Below are 15952 nucleotides of genomic sequence, written 5' to 3' on the forward strand. Positions count from 1 at the left end.
CAGGCACCACAATTTATTTAGTTAATGGGCAGTTTATTCTTAATGAAACAAACTTGTGACACTGAAGAGACCAACAATGAAGCAATGAAAACAATGAAATTAACACAACTGCACAACGGCAGAAAACTCCTCCTCTCTAAATACCGTATAGGAGCTATAGTGAGCTGTTAGGAACCTGCTGCATCAGGTCAAACCTTCATGTACAGTTTGCAGCTAAGTGCTTCTCCCGTGCATGATCACACTTTTGTGTTCTGTTCTTATCATTTTTGCTGCTCAGAGTGTAGACCTGCCTGCACTGCAGTGGCAGAACTCTGATTCTGGAACAGAGAGGACAACACACACTCATTTATGATTTAATTAACTGGCTCAGCAGAGCTACAAGCTGCTCATCTAATCACAGAGGTTTGCTAATTCTTTTCACTTGCTAACACAGTCAAAGTGGAGTAAAAACGTCAGTTCCTGGCTGCACAAAGCACAAGAGAGTGGATGGAGCAGCCACGTGGCGCTCTGTGTATTGTGGAGCTCAATCAAACCACTGATTTTCCTCCTCCCTTCTTGTCTTCCCTGACATTATTAGAAAAATGGATTTTTCCTTTTATTCTTTCTGACATTTCACCGTGAGCTTTTTCCACAAATCAAACGTTCCTGTGTCATTACTGACATTCAGTACTGACGGTTGTTTAAGTTCCTTATCTGCTTAGACAATAAACTGGTTCCTGTACCGGTTCTGCTGGACCTCAGTGCTGCATTTGAGACAGCTGCATTTGACATAGCCGCATTTGACGCAGTTGCATCCAGACTGGAGTAGGTCACTGAGAAAAGAGCACTGGACTGGTTCAGATCACATCCATCAGGGATACTCCCAATCCCCTCCACAGCCTGTCGACTTCCTATTGACCCCTGAGCAAAATTGGATGAGGTGGCTGTGTGTCAGCCTCGGGCACAGCGAGCCTTGACTGTGGCATTGTCAAAAGATCAATGATAAAGGATCATATTTACAACTTGTAATTAGTGTTTTTGTAATTTGTGAGTGTTGCAGCCTGAAACCTTTGTTTTCAGTCTTTCTGCCTGAAACACCACGGCTACTGTGGTACTTGGCCTTGCAAACCTCAAATTCAGTGCACGCTGTAACGTGTTCACCCTCAAGGGTAGCTTAGGACACCGATGGTAACCTCCACGGTGAGTGGAGCAAGCTAAAGCTACAACAAAGGGGTTCATGGGTCTAACAACTTTCAAATAGTTTCTATTCTCAACATTATTACATTATAAAGCTTTTCCATTAATACTCTTCTTTTTCTCATACACCCTTTTCCACACACTGTATGAAATTCTTCCTCTTTTAACAGCCTAATTTTACTGTCAATTGCAGGAGCGTTTACTTCCAAATAAAGAAAAGGATAAGATACTGAAGTCTGTGTGGTTTGTGTTTCTGCTGCACCATCAAGGCTCAGAACAGGACAGAGATGATGGATGACAAGTGATGTTTTAGGGCTTTGTAACCTGTTAATAAAAAACAACTGACTTGGTCAACAACAGACCTGACAGCGTTACTCTGTGTGTGTGTGTGTGTGTGTGTGTGTGTGTGAGAGAGAGAGAGAGGGGGACGGTCTCAGGTTGTTCCTGTGCCAGCGCCTCATTTTCCCTGCTCACCAGGTCCTGCATCAGCTGTTTAATCCATAACCTTAAGGCATTATAATATCTATTTGCCGAATGGAAATCACCTTGGGCCGAATTCATCTTCTGAAGATGCCAATAGAGTAAAAATGTCAGTACAAACTCCTCAGTGTGTCTCACCACTCAATAAAAAGACACTAATTAATTCAGCAGCTGTACTTAATGTCCAACATATGCCAACGAGAAACAACACGGTGGGGGGTGGGGGGGTAATGGAATAAAAGCAGACAAAAACACAGCTTAAGGTAGCAAGTTCTTTTTCATGTATGGAGCACAGGACACCACCACAGGTCCATATCCTAGTGAAATGCTCCATATCTTTCATTTCTCTGTAAAAATAGGATCCAAGAGGATTATGGCTCTGACCATTCAGCAGAACCACATCAGAGTCCGCGCAGTCCTCAACCTTCATCTTCTTGCTCACCTAGACGGCCTCTGTGACACTTGTCTTTGTGAGGTTTTGTATAGTCAGCACCAAATACAAATGTCCTCAGTTAGAAGACCTCTTCATGCTAGACAAACAGTCTAGCGTGGAGGGCAGAGAAACCAGACGAGGACATTCTGAAAAACCATGAAGGATGGTCTCAGAACGGGCAGGTGTTTGGGACAAAAGAGCTCAGGATTGAAATAAAATTATTAACAGCTAAAATCCCACAGAGGGGTCTCCACTGGAGGTCAGCCACCTTCTTGGAGAGCAAGGGCTTGTAGAAGCTCCTCCACTCTGGCCAGATCTCATCCCTCAGGGCCAGTTTAGCCCTCCAGGGTGACTGGGTCTGGTGCTGCAGCCTCTGTCTGATCAGATTCCTTGCCATCAGTCCAGACAGAGCTTTGCCCTTGATTTCTCCTGGGCCACTTCATGTTGTTGGTCGGGTCCTGGTGCAATGATAAGGGAGGGGAAAAGGAAGCGGGACAGGGAGAAGTCAGTCCTTCGCTGTGTTCTCTCAGCAGTTGCCATTCCCTTCCCATCAGACAGGTTCTCAGGTGGCTCAGCAGGCGCTCCACATTCCTCCTCAATTTCCAGGTCAGGCCATGTGACCTCCAGCAGGGCTCCCATGGTGGTCATTCTTGCTGCACTCAGAGCCTCAGTAACTGTTGCTCCTGCCCAGGAGGGAACACACAAAAGGCCTCCATGGCCCATCAGTTCCCTCAGCAGCCATAACAAGGATTCATGTTGGATCCTCTGCTTCCACAGCAGCGTCCAGTTGCTAAAAAGTCTGATAAAAAATAGTAAAAAAATACTCAGTCTTAAAATCCAGTAAAATCCTGTAATCCCAGTCTGCCGATGCCCTGCTGGGTCAGCCAAGCCAGCGACCTCCACACCAGGTCCTGGGGTCTGTTCAACAGCCACTGGACCAACTGCAGCCAGCAAACCCGCTGGCCCGGTGCACCAGCCCCTGTCCCGCTTCCTCCTTAGGTAGGAACAGTGCTGCCTGTGGGAGCCAGTGTAGTCTGCCCCAGAAAAAAGCTACTAAAACAGTCTGGACCTGGGACAGCAGGATGGAGGGGGGTCCTCGGCAGCCATCCTGTGGTAAGAGGACACCAGACTATTGATCATTAGTGTCCTACCGCTATATGACATGCAGGGTAACAGCCATCTCCACCTCTTCAGATGGTCCTCAACAGACTCTAGGACCCCTTCCCAGTTTTTCTTTAAAAACATTTTCTCCCTCGTAGCAAAGGCTACACTTTTTGTCTAGCTGACCTTGGCTGAAGACACCTTTGGCCTGGAGACCTTCACCAGGGTGACACCATAATTTTAATGCACAATCAGTGTTAGATGAGCTAAAATAAACCAGTTTATGATGTCAAAACATTCTCTACTGTGAATATTCCTATTCTGAGTAACAAAAGGCAGAAGACACACACACACACCTTCCCTGAAGGTTGCGGGTTCTGTGGGAAATGAATGCTGCTGTAGTCTCATGGTTTGATGGACCTCATGTTGTGACTCCTACTCTGGCCCCACCTCCTCCTGTGCAATCAGCTCAACCACCACCACCCGTGCCCTCTCCTCCAGCTGCACCCAATCCGCCCAAACGACTCTGCACCCATAAAAGGCCCCTCTGCACTCAGGCCAGTGCTTGACCTAACTGATGTTTTGGCAACACGTACCGTCGACCCAGCATCTCTCCAGGCTCCCCAGCGACCCCCAGCGACCCTCTGTGTCTCCCTGCGTCTCCCAGCGACTCCCTGCGACTCCCAGCATTCTCCCGCTCCTTGCTCCTCGCTCCTCTGCAACCTTCCTAGCCCCTCTTCCCCTTCCTTGGACGGATTTCCCCTGGCCTCTGGACACTTGGACTCCCCCACGGACTCTCACCCCCGGATCTCGGACTTGGTTCATCTGCCGCATCACGCACATGTACAACACCCCCTCCACTGATATTTCATACACGCACTCATGATTCACACTTCATTTACATCCAACATCTGCATCCAAGACATTCCCCCACGCACCCTATAGTTTGTCTCGGCCTCCCTCCTCATTTAGTTTCTTCCCTCCTGTCCTTTTTTCGTTGTTTCATTAAAATCGTCAGAGTTGCTTTTAATTCCCGTGTCTGTCTGCCTTCTTTGGGGTTCCGCCACACTTGACCGCCAGTCCTCGTGAGCCTAACAGATAGATCAAGCCAAAATGAGTCAAGTGGAACCCCAGGGCAGACGGGCGGCCCCAGAGCCCCCACATTACCCTCCCCCCTCGAAAGAAAAGTGGAGGCCCACGCTGCCCAGCTCTCCTCCCTTCAGTCTGAGCTAACCAAGGCCTTCCCCACAATCCAAGGGCAGATTTCCGAGCTCCAGAGCTCCTCCCAGACCACCTCCAGTACCCTGTCCGCCCTCTTCAACCAGATGGCCGCCATGGCAACCATTTTGGTTTCCATTCAGCAGAATCTGGGCAGCGACCCCGGCGGGGCTGCGGCACCAGCCCAATCCGAAGCACCGCCCCCTAATCCACCAGACCCATCTCTCCCGCCTCCTCCCCGAGCCGAGCCCAACCTTGCCAGCCCCCGTGTTTTCGGCGGGGATTTCGACCAGGGCAAGGGGTTCCTCCACCAATGTGAGCTGCTCTTCCGCCATCAGCCCTCCAGATTTGTTTCCGACGAGGCCAAGGTTGGATTTTTAACCTCCCTCCTGGCCGACAAGGCACTGAGCTGGGGGCCATAGCTGCCGTCGACCTGGACCCCCGCCTCTCCTCAGACTACAGCGCCTTTCGACGGGAGTTCAAGGCAGTGTTCGAGCACCCCACCTACGGTGAAGACGCCGCGAGTCGTCTGCTCGCCCTCCAGCAGGGGTCACGGTCGGTTGCGGAGTACACCCTTGAGTTCCGCATCCTGGCTGCAGAGAGCTGCTGGGGCGAGACCGCGCTCCGTAGCGCCTATCGACGGGGCCTGAGTGAGGCAATCAAGGACCTGATTGTGAGGGACCGCCCCTCGTCACTCAATGAGCTGATCACCCTCTCGCTCCAGATGGATGAACGACTACGGGAGCGCCGCCAGGAGCGCGCCCAACGTGCTGGCGGTTCTAACCGCCAACTCTCCCACCGCACTTCCTCTGCCCCTGACTTCTCCCCTACCAGCACTGCCGCCCCGCCTCCTCACATCCCCTTGCTACCCCCAGCTCACTCCTCCCCCAGAGCCGGAGAGGAACCCATGCAGATCGGCAGGAGCGGGAGCAAAGACTCCGAGACCAGCTGTGCCTGTACTGTGGAAACAATGGCCACTTCATCAAAGCCTGCCCCGTCCGACCAAAAGGTCCTGCTCACCAGTAGGGGGAGTACTGGTGAGCCGAGCTGTGATTCCCCAACCCACCGAGCAACACAACCGCCTCTTCCCCGCAACACTCTCCTGGGATAAGGAGTCTATTCCGGTGAGTGTTCTCATTGACTCTGGGGCTGATGAGTCCCTGATGGACTTTTCTCTCGTGCGTCAGGCTGGCATTCCCCTGGTTCCTCTCGATCGCTTCCTGTCCCCCCAGGCGATCGATGGCCGCTCTCTGGGTAACATCACTCATCGCACCATCCCACTCACCCTAACACTCTCGGGTAATCACATAGAGAGTACACGTTTCCTGGTTTTGCACGCCCCCACCGCTCCACTCGTGTTAGGAAGACCGTGGTTGGAAAGGCACGACCCCCACATCTCATGGGCTTCTGGTCGGATCCTGGGTTGGAGCGTGGCCTGTCACGCCAACTGCCTTCGCTCCGCCCCCTCTCCATCCAGTAATCCCAGGCCCGCGCTCACTCCCCCGGATCTCACTGGTGTTCCCCCTATCTACCATGATTTAGCCCCAGTGTTTAGTAAGGACAATGCTCTGTCCCTTCCCCCTCACCGGCCCTATGATTGCCCCATCGACCTCCTCCCCGGGGCTCCCTACCCCACGGGTCGACTTTATAATCTCTCCATCCCAGCGAAGGAGACGATGTGCAATTACATCACAGAATCCCTCGCCTCTGGTATCATAAGACCATCATCATCCCCCTTAGCAGCGGGCTTCTCTTCCATCCAAGAAGGATGGCGGCCTGAGGCCCTGCATCGACTTCCGCAAACTTAACGACATCACAGTTAAGAATAAGTACCCTCTTCCCCTTATGAGTTCCACGTTCGAGCCCCTCACTCATGCCCGGGTGTTCACCAAGTTGGACCTCCGCAACGCTTACCACCTGGTGCGGATCAGGAAAGGGGACGAATGGAAGACCGCCTTCAACACTCACCTCGGGCACTTCGAATATCTGGTCATGCCCTTCGGCCTCTCCAACGCCCCCGCCGTCTTCCAGGGGTTGGTCAACGACGTGCTCCGAGACATGATCAACGTCTTTGTGGTGGTCTACTTGGACGACATCTTGGTCTTCTCCCGCACCATGGAGGAGCACCACCAGCATGACCGCCTGGTCCTCCAACGGCTTTTGGAGAACCGACTCTTCATCAAAGCTGAGAAGTGCGTCTTCCACTCCGCCTCAGTGGGGGGTACCTCGGCTACATCGTGGAGGAGGGGCGGGTGCACGCAGATCCAGCCAAGATCCAGGCTGTGGTGGAGTGGCCACGCCCCACCGACCGCACTCAGCTTCGCCGGTTCCTTGGGTTCGCCGGGTTCATCCGGCGGTTCATCAAAGGATTCAGCCAAGTGGCTGCCCCTCTCTCCGATCTCACCTCCACCTCGCGCCCTTTCACCTGGACACCGGAGGCTGAGACCGCTTTCTCGGCCCTCAAGGACAGGTTCACGACGGCTCCGGTGCTCGCCCACCCAGACCCAGCTCAGCAGTTCATCGTCGAGGTCGATGCCTCAGACGCGGGCATCGGGGCAGTCCTCTCCCAGCGGTCCGAGGCAGACCAGAAGATTCACCCATGTGCCTACCTTTCCCGCCGTTTTGATCCGGCTGAACGAAACTACGATGTGGGCAACAGGGAACTTCTGGCGGTCTATGCAGCCTTGGTGGAGTGGAGACACTGGCTGGAGGGAGCAAGGCACCCGTTCCTTGTGTGGTCGGACCATAAGAACTTGTGTGTGAGAACGACCAAGAGACTCAATCCCAGACAGGGCCGCTGGGCTCTCTTCTTCAGTCGGTTTGACTTCACCCTCACTTTCCGTCCAGGCTCCAAGAATATCCGGGCTGATGCCCTCTCCCGCCAGTTTCCGGAGGAATTCCCCGGCGCCCCCAGGGACCCTGACACCATCATTCCCCTGGCCCGGGTCATAGGGGTCATCTCCTGGCCGATCGAGACGGCCGTCAAGCAAGCCCAGAGAGACGAGCCCGATCCTGGGAACGGGCCTCGGGACCGGAAGTTCGTGCCCTCCTCCGTCCGGCCGCAGGTGCTAGAGTGGGGCCACTCCAGTTGTTTCGCCTGCCATCCTGGCGTGCGTCGGACGGCGGAGTTCGTGCAGCGGCGCTTCTGGTGGCCCAACCTCCAAGAGGATGTTCGGGAGTTTGTGGGCGCCTGCACGGTCTGTGCCCGCAGCAAGGCCTCCCATCGCTCACCAGCAGGCCTTCTGCACCCCCTTCCCGTCCCCAGTCGACCCTGGTCTCACATAGCCCTGGATTTTGTGACGGGCCTCCCCGTCTCGCAGGGGAACGACACCATCCTGACCATTGTGGACCGCTTCTCCAAGGGGGTCCACTTTGTCGCTCTCCCCAAACTCCCTTCTGCTGCAGAAACTGCCGAACTCCTGGTCTCCCACGTCGTACATCTCCACGGGATCCCCCTTGACGTGGTCTCCGACCGTGGCCCCCAATTCACTTCTAGGGTGTGGCAGGCCTTCTGCAAGGGGATAGGGGCCACGGTCAGCCTGACCTCTGGGTACCACCCCCAGTCCAACGGACAAGCCGAACGGGCCAACCAGGCTTTGGAGGCGGCCCTGCGCTGCGTGACCACCAGCAATCCTGCCTCCTGGTCCAAGTTCCTGCCGTGGGTGGAATACTCCCTCATCGCCATGGAGAGCTCTGCTACTGGTATGTCCCCCCTTTCAATGTTTCCTGGGCTACCAACCCCCTCTGTTCCCCCAGCAGGAGCTGGAGATCGCAGTGCCGTCTACCAGGGCCCATCTCCGCCGGTGTCAGCGCATCTGGAAGGCTGCCGCAAAGCCGTCTTGCGGGCCACAGAGCAGTCCCGGCGTTCGGCCAACCGGCGAAGGAGGCCGGCCCTGCTTACCGGCCTGGCCAGAAGGTCTGGCTGTTGGCTCGGGACCTGCCCCTCCAGACCTCGCAGACTTCCTCCAGAAAGCTGAACCCCCGCTACATCAGTCCCTACACCATCTGCAGCATCATCAACCCCTCTGCAGTCCGTTTGGATCTCCCCGCCGCCCTCAAGGTACACCCGGTCTTCCACGTCTCGCTCATTAAACCCTTCTCCACCAGCCCCCTGTCCCCTCCTGCTCCGACTCCACCTCCCCCACAGGTCCTGTTGACGGAGAGCCGGTGTGGAGAGTTAACAAGCTGCTGGCGGTCCGCCGACGGGGAAGGGGCTTCCAGTACCTGGTGGATTGGGTGGGTTACGGCCCCGAAGACCGGAGCTGGGTGCCCCCATCCTATCTCGCTGACCCCCCTCCTCGAAGACTTCTACCGAGACCACCCGGATGCTCCTGGGCGGTCGTCCGGTGCCTCCCGTAAGGGGGGGGGGTACTGTTGTGACTCCTACTCTGGCCCCACCTCCTCCTGTGCAATCAGCTCAACCACCACCACCACCCGTGCCCTCTCCTCCAGCTGCACCCAATCCGCCCAAACGACTCTGCACCCATAAAAGGCCCCTCTGCACTCAGGCCAGTGCTTGATCTAACTGATGTTTTGGCAACACGTACCGTCGACCCAGCATCTCTCCAGGCTCCCCAGCGACTCCCCAGCGACCCCAGCGCCTCTCTGTGTCTCCTGCGTCTCCCAGCGACTCCCAGCATTCTCCAGCGTCTCCCCCTGCTCCTCTGCAACCTTCCTAGCCCCTCTTCCTCTTCCCCTTCCTTGGACGGATTTCCCCTGGCCTCTGGACACTTGGACTCCCCCACGGACTCTCACCCCCGGATCTCGGACTTGGTTCGTCTGCCGCATCACGCACATGTACAACACCCCCTCCACTGATATTTCATACACGCACTCACGCATTCACACACACACCCTCACGATTCACACTTCATTTACATCCAACATCTGCATCCAAGACATTCCCCCACGCACCCTATAGTTTGTCTCGGCCTCCCTCCTCATTTGGTTTCTTCCCTCCTGTCCTTTTTTTGTTGTTTCATTAAAATCGTCAGAGTTACTTTTAATTCCCGTGTCTGTCTGCCTTCTTTGGGGTTCCGCCACACTTGACCGCCAGTCCTCGTGAGCCTAACACCTCAGCCTCCCTCTGTCCTCACGCTGATGAACTGACTTTACTTTGTTCACAATCGATGGACTGCGCTCAATTCCACCCCCCCCATCATACCATAGACGATGCATATTCATGACTTAGCAGCTTTATTCAGGGAACATGGCGCACCACGACCTCTGCTCCACTCTCAACCACTTCAAGGATGCCAGACTTCCTTTAGGTTCATGATGCATCGCCTACATTAAATTCATGCTCAGAAAGGCCCAGTGTTGTTTATACACGCACACACGAACACACACAGTGAAAGTGTTTATTTTTCTCAAAGATAAAATTATCTGAAATTCAACTACAACATAAAGTAAATAGACAGCAAATAATGTAATTCTGCAGAAACCAATTTGCCTAATAATTATTATTATAATAATGACAATAATGGCGGACTGTGAGGGAACAGATGGTGTGTTTGAGTCAGTCGAGGTGAGCAGGCCGGGGAGTCCAGGGAGTGACTGGGGATTTTAACCCAAAGAGATTCTGTGCTGGAAGAAAGCAGCCTGGACCTGAGGTTAGATAGTGAGAGGTCGACGAGAGGAGACCGTGTTGTCCTTGATCTGGAGATGAGACAGAGCTTATTGAAGTTGTTGGGATCTGCAACAGGGTTCTCCCTTCCTCACCTGACCTGGATCCTAGTGGGATTAAAAGTGAGGGAGGACGACTCACCTCTCTGGACAGCCTGATGGAAGCTCTGGCTGATCAAGAGATCAAATCCTGCATCAGTGATGGATGTTTGCTGATATCAGCAGCGTTTAGTTGTTTTTCTTACTCCAATATCAGGATAATGGCACCAAGAGAGTGAAATAAATCTCTGCAATCTGTTTTCTGGACAAATGATTTAACTACACAGTGGACAGTAAAGACGTCTAGGACAACATGTCAAAAACACATGTAGCCGAAGAGTTTAGGTCAGAGGGAGGGATGGATGGGACCTTTGAGCCAGTGTAAGCAGCCCCATCACCATAGCAGCAGAGCAACAGTCCACAAATGTCCTGAGAGATATTTTATGGTGTGGAAATCATGCGTTCCCCCATTGTCCTTCTGGTCGGGAGTGAAATGGAATCAGCGCGCTGCAGATATTTTTATGTAATGGAATTTTAATGGGGGCAGCAGACAGCAGGAAATGGCTGTCAGGAAACACACACACACACACACACGCACACACGCACGCACACACACACACACACACACACACACACACACACGGGCGTCCTGTATGTTATACAGAAGGCCATTTGTACCCAGATGTTGATAAACCAGATATGTCAGGACTCATTGAGGTTCTGGTTCTGTAAAGCAGCTTTAGGCAGGAATAATGGACAGGAAGTGCTTGAATAAAACAGACGAACGTTTGCCATTTCAGCATGAACCTACATGAGCCAACGTCTATGATCTATCTGGCCAAACAACACTGGAAGAGGCTTCATCCTCAATGTCTCAGGGAAGCTCTGGTCTGGGATGTGGACGAGGTGTCAGGGCCAGAACCAGCTCAACTTTGATTTTCTATATATTTCTGCAAATATGTAGAGCTGGTCCACTGTTCCATGCCCAGGACGAAAACCACATTGCTCCTCCTGAATCCGAGGTTCAGATAGTCGAACCATATACCATATATAGTCGAATACCATATTTGCTGGTCATAACTGTGGATTGATGTTCTCCCTCATCCAGGTCCAAGAGAAATCAGATACCCTGCTGGCATAATACCCTGGCCACTGTAAGAGATACAAGCCACTGACATCAAGACAAGGAAGTTCCTCACCATGCACGGAGGGTTTCACCCAAAGTCTAGTGTCCCGAGTTTGTACACAAAGCGAAAGGAAGGGGGCAATTCTGAGTGATAGCAACATCAGGAAGAAGGAACACAAGAAGATGGAGAAGTACCAAGGGCTGAAGGGCTCCTCCTCTCCCTCTTCCTCTCCTCTCCTCTCCTCTCCTCTCCTCTCCTCTCCTCTCCTCTCCTCTCCTCTCCTCTCCTCTCCTCTCCTCTCCTCACCCAACCAGCCATCAGCAGGAGGGTCCCCCTACATGAGCCTAGTCCTGCTCAAGGTTTCTTCCTGTTAAAGGGGAGTTTTTCCTTGCCACTGTTGCTTGTCTGGGGTTAGGCCCTGGGATTCTGGAAAGCGCCTTAAAACAATTTTGATTGTATAAGAGGCTATATAAATAAAAATTGATTTGATTTGATTTGAAGGAGGAGATGGGGAGAATGTAGGGCATGAAGGCAACAGTGGTCCCAGTAGTGATTGGGACACTAGGGGCAGTAACACCCAAGCTGAGTAGATGGCTCCAACAGATACCAGGAACCACATCAGAGATCTCTGTCCAGAAGAGCGCAGTCCTAGGAACAGCTAAGATCCTGCGCTGAACACTCACACTCCCAGGCCTCTGGTAGAGGACCCGAGTCTGAAGGAAGGAGGGGGGAGCAGGAGATTATTTTTTTTTGTATATGTATGTATGTATGTATGTATGTATGTATGTATGTATGTATGTATGTATGTATGTATGTATAATAAACTAAGATAATGGATACATGGTACATAGTACAGATCAGACATGCATATCAGAATATATATTATTCAGTGTGCGCAAAATGGTTGAAATGTTATTAGAGAATTGTAATGTTGTTGGGATCTGCAACAGGGTTCTCCCTTCCTCACCTGACCTGGATCCTAGTGGGATTAAAAGTGAGGGAGGACGACTCACCTCTCTGGACAGCCTGATGGAAGCTCTGGCTGATCAAGAGATCAAATCCTGCATCAGTGATGGATGTTTGCTGATATCAGCAGCGTTTAGTTGTTTTTCTTACTCCAATATCAGGATAATGGCACCAAGAGAGTGAAATAAATCTCTGCAATCTGTTTTCTGGACAAATGATTTAACTACACAGTGGACAGTAAAGACGTCTAGGACAACATGTCAAAAACACATGTAGCCGAAGAGTTTAGGTCAGAGGGAGGGATGGATGGGACCTTTGAGCCAGTGTAAGCAGCCCCATCACCATAGCAGCAGAGCAACAGTCCACAAATGTCCTGAGAGATATTTTATGGTGTGGAAATCATGCGTTCCCCCATTGTCCTTCTGGTCGGGAGTGAAATGGAATCAGCGCGCTGCAGATATTTTTATGTAATGGAATTTTAATGGGGGCAGCAGACAGCAGGAAATGGCTGTCAGGAAACACACACACACACACACGCACACACGCACGCACACACACACACACACACACACACACACACACACACGGGCGTCCTGTATGTTATACAGAAGGCCATTTGTACCCAGATGTTGATAAACCAGATATGTCAGGACTCATTGAGGTTCTGGTTCTGTAAAGCAGCTTTAGGCAGGAATAATGGACAGGAAGTGCTTGAATAAAACAGACGAACGTTTGCCATTTCAGCATGAACCTACATGAGCCAACGTCTATGATCTATCTGGCCAAACAACACTGGAAGAGGCTTCATCCTCAATGTCTCAGGGAAGCTCTGGTCTGGGATGTGGACGAGGTGTCAGGGCCAGAACCAGCTCAACTTTGATTTTCTATATATTTCTGCAAATATGTAGAGCTGGTCCACTGTTCCATGCCCAGGACGAAAACCACATTGCTCCTCCTGAATCCGAGGTTCAGATAGTCGAACCATATACCATATATAGTCGAATACCATATTTGCTGGTCATAACTGTGGATTGATGTTCTCCCTCATCCAGGTCCAAGAGAAATCAGATACCCTGCTGGCATAATACCCTGGCCACTGTAAGAGATACAAGCCACTGACATCAAGACAAGGAAGTTCCTCACCATGCACGGAGGGTTTCACCCAAAGTCTAGTGTCCCGAGTTTGTACACAAAGCGAAAGGAAGGGGGCAATTCTGAGTGATAGCAACATCAGGAAGAAGGAACACAAGAAGATGGAGAAGTACCAAGGGCTGAAGGGCTCCTCCTCTCCCTCTTCCTCTCCTCTCCTCTCCTCTCCTCTCTCCTCTCCTCTCCTCTCCTCTCCTCTCCTCTCCTCTCCTCTCCTCTCCTCTCCTCACCCAACCAGCCATCAGCAGGAGGGTCCCCCTACATGAGCCTAGTCCTGCTCAAGGTTTCTTCCTGTTAAAGGGGAGTTTTTCCTTGCCACTGTTGCTTGTCTGGGGTTAGGCCCTGGGATTCTGGAAAGCGCCTTAAAACAATTTTGATTGTATAAGAGGCTATATAAATAAAAATTGATTTGATTTGATTTGAAGGAGGAGATGGGGAGAATGTAGGGCATGAAGGCAACAGTGGTCCCAGTAGTGATTGGGACACTAGGGGCAGTAACACCCAAGCTGAGTAGATGGCTCCAACAGATACCAGGAACCACATCAGAGATCTCTGTCCAGAAGAGCGCAGTCCTAGGAACAGCTAAGATCCTGCGCTGAACACTCACACTCCCAGGCCTCTGGTAGAGGACCCGAGTCTGAAGGAAGGAGGGGGGAGCAGGAGATTATTTTTTTTTGTATATGTATGTATGTATGTATGTATGTATGTATGTATGTATGTATGTATGTGTATGTATGTATGTATGTATGTATGTATGTATGTATGTATGTATGTATGTATAATAAACTAAGATAATGGATACATGGTACATAGTACAGATCAGACATGCATATCAGAATATATATTATTCAGTGTGCGCAAAATGGTTGAAATGTTATTAGAGAATTGTAATGTTATTGTGTGAGTCCAGTGGTAAAAACAGTTATTTATTTATGTCTACTAGTTTGCAGACTAACAGGCATTATGTTTATTGTGCAGTCTGTCAGAAGGAAAGATCTGCGATACCTCTCCTTCACACAGCGAGGGTGGAGCAGCCGCTTACTGAAGGTGGCTGAGCTGCCACTTGGGATTCAACCGGACACTAAAGTTCCTTTAGCAGCAGTTTTGGTGGCCCTCCATTATCTGAGACACCAGGGACTACATAACAGCCTTCCCCATGTGTGCCAGGGGAAAGTCCTCCCACCAGTCCCCATTGTCAGAGGTCATTGTCCGAGGACGAGGTGGCGGTGCCCTCGGTACAGGCCGGCGTACGCCGGTGCAGGAGAGTGGGGAGGCAGGTCCACGCTGCACTCCTGCGGGCCTCCCAGTGCTCTCAACAGTAGGCCAGCCGGACTCCAGGCCTGTCCTATCAGCCAGGTCAGAAGGTCTGGCTGTCCACAAAGGACCTCCCACTCCAGGTAGAGTCTCGGAAGCTGGCTCCACGCTTCGTTGGTCCTTTCGAGGTGGAGTGGATGATGAGTCTCGCAGCCGTCTGCCTGAAGGTTTCCTTGGCATTCAAGATGCACCCCATGTCTCCAAGGTTAAGCTGGTCGCTGAGTTGGATCTGGTCCCTCCATCTGAGGCCCTGCCGTTCCCCCGTGTTGTGGATGGGGCACCCGCCTACACATTCCGGTTCGCCGATGACGACGAAGGTTCCAGTACCTGGTCAACTGGGAGGGGTATGGTCCGGAGGCACGATCGTGGGTCCCCCGCCATTTCATCCTGGACAACAGCCTTCTCCGCTACTGTGCTCACACGGACAAGCCTGGTAGGGCACCTGGAGGCGCCCGTTGAGGGGGAAGGTAATGTTGGGGTCCAGGGTTCCAGGTTGTATGTTGTTGTGGTTGTGTGTTGTTGTGGTTGTGTGTGTTTCTTCCTGCAGGAGGCATCGAGGAGCCGATATTTGCTACAGCTGGCACTGCATGTTTCCCATGGTAGGGCTGAGACCTGTTTCCTCATCATTGGTTGTTTGCAACTTGTTGATACGCTTCTCCCTGCTCGTTCAAGGTCTCCACGCCACCTTGCTGGACTGGAGAATGGGCAGGACCTGACTCCTGTGTTGGCGCCGTGCTGGAGCTCTCTGCGCTCTGGAAGACTGGATGAGTGCTTTCCTGTGGTCCAGGAGGACTGCCAAAATGATCTTTGAATAAAGACTTAGTATTTGGACTTTTTACCACTGCGTTTTGCCTGCTTTTGGGTCCTGGAAAAAACCCAAATATAACACAGAAGTCATAAAAAAACCTTATCAAAGAGAAACAAAGCTGCCAACTTAACTACCAGACAGCAACAAAATCACTAATCTTTATGATGGTAAATGTGATTTTCATTCCATTTGCAGTTGTAAGTTTTTGGAATGATTATTTTTTTTGTCACCATTTAGATGTTGGTTATAGTAGTTGTACCTACACTGGTCTGACAAATAAAAACCACGGTTTGTACTGATGCATTGTTTTCACCATTTTTGTCCTCACAGATATGAAACACCTTCAAAACTAAACAGAAGAGGGTCCTTATGAGGCTTATTTTAATCCTGTGCGCCATTATATAACATAGCTCTGCTATCACCCGTTTGATTGCTTAAGACAGCAGCTCATCTGAGCAGACTTTCTAATTAAAATACCCATATCACAATTTGATGATCAGGAGAACATCAAATTTC

General features: G+C 51.6%; 1 protein-coding gene across 1 annotated transcript; it reads left to right on the plus strand.

The window, feature by feature from the left end:
- Positions 1-14191: 14191 nt before the first annotated feature.
- LOC130528259 (uncharacterized) lies at positions 14192-15736 on the plus strand. The gene is made up of 2 exons (XM_057037427.1): positions 14192-15227; positions 15301-15736. The coding sequence occupies exons 1-2, from the start codon at positions 14471-14473 to the stop codon at positions 15342-15344; spliced, it is 801 nt and encodes a 266-aa protein (XP_056893407.1). The 5' UTR covers positions 14192-14470; the 3' UTR covers positions 15345-15736.
- Positions 15737-15952: the final 216 nt, after the last annotated feature.

The sequence above is a fragment of the Takifugu flavidus genome, chromosome 7, assembly GCF_003711565.1.
Source record: "Takifugu flavidus isolate HTHZ2018 chromosome 7, ASM371156v2, whole genome shotgun sequence".
In the NCBI taxonomy this organism is placed as follows: Eukaryota; Metazoa; Chordata; class Actinopteri; order Tetraodontiformes; family Tetraodontidae; genus Takifugu; species Takifugu flavidus.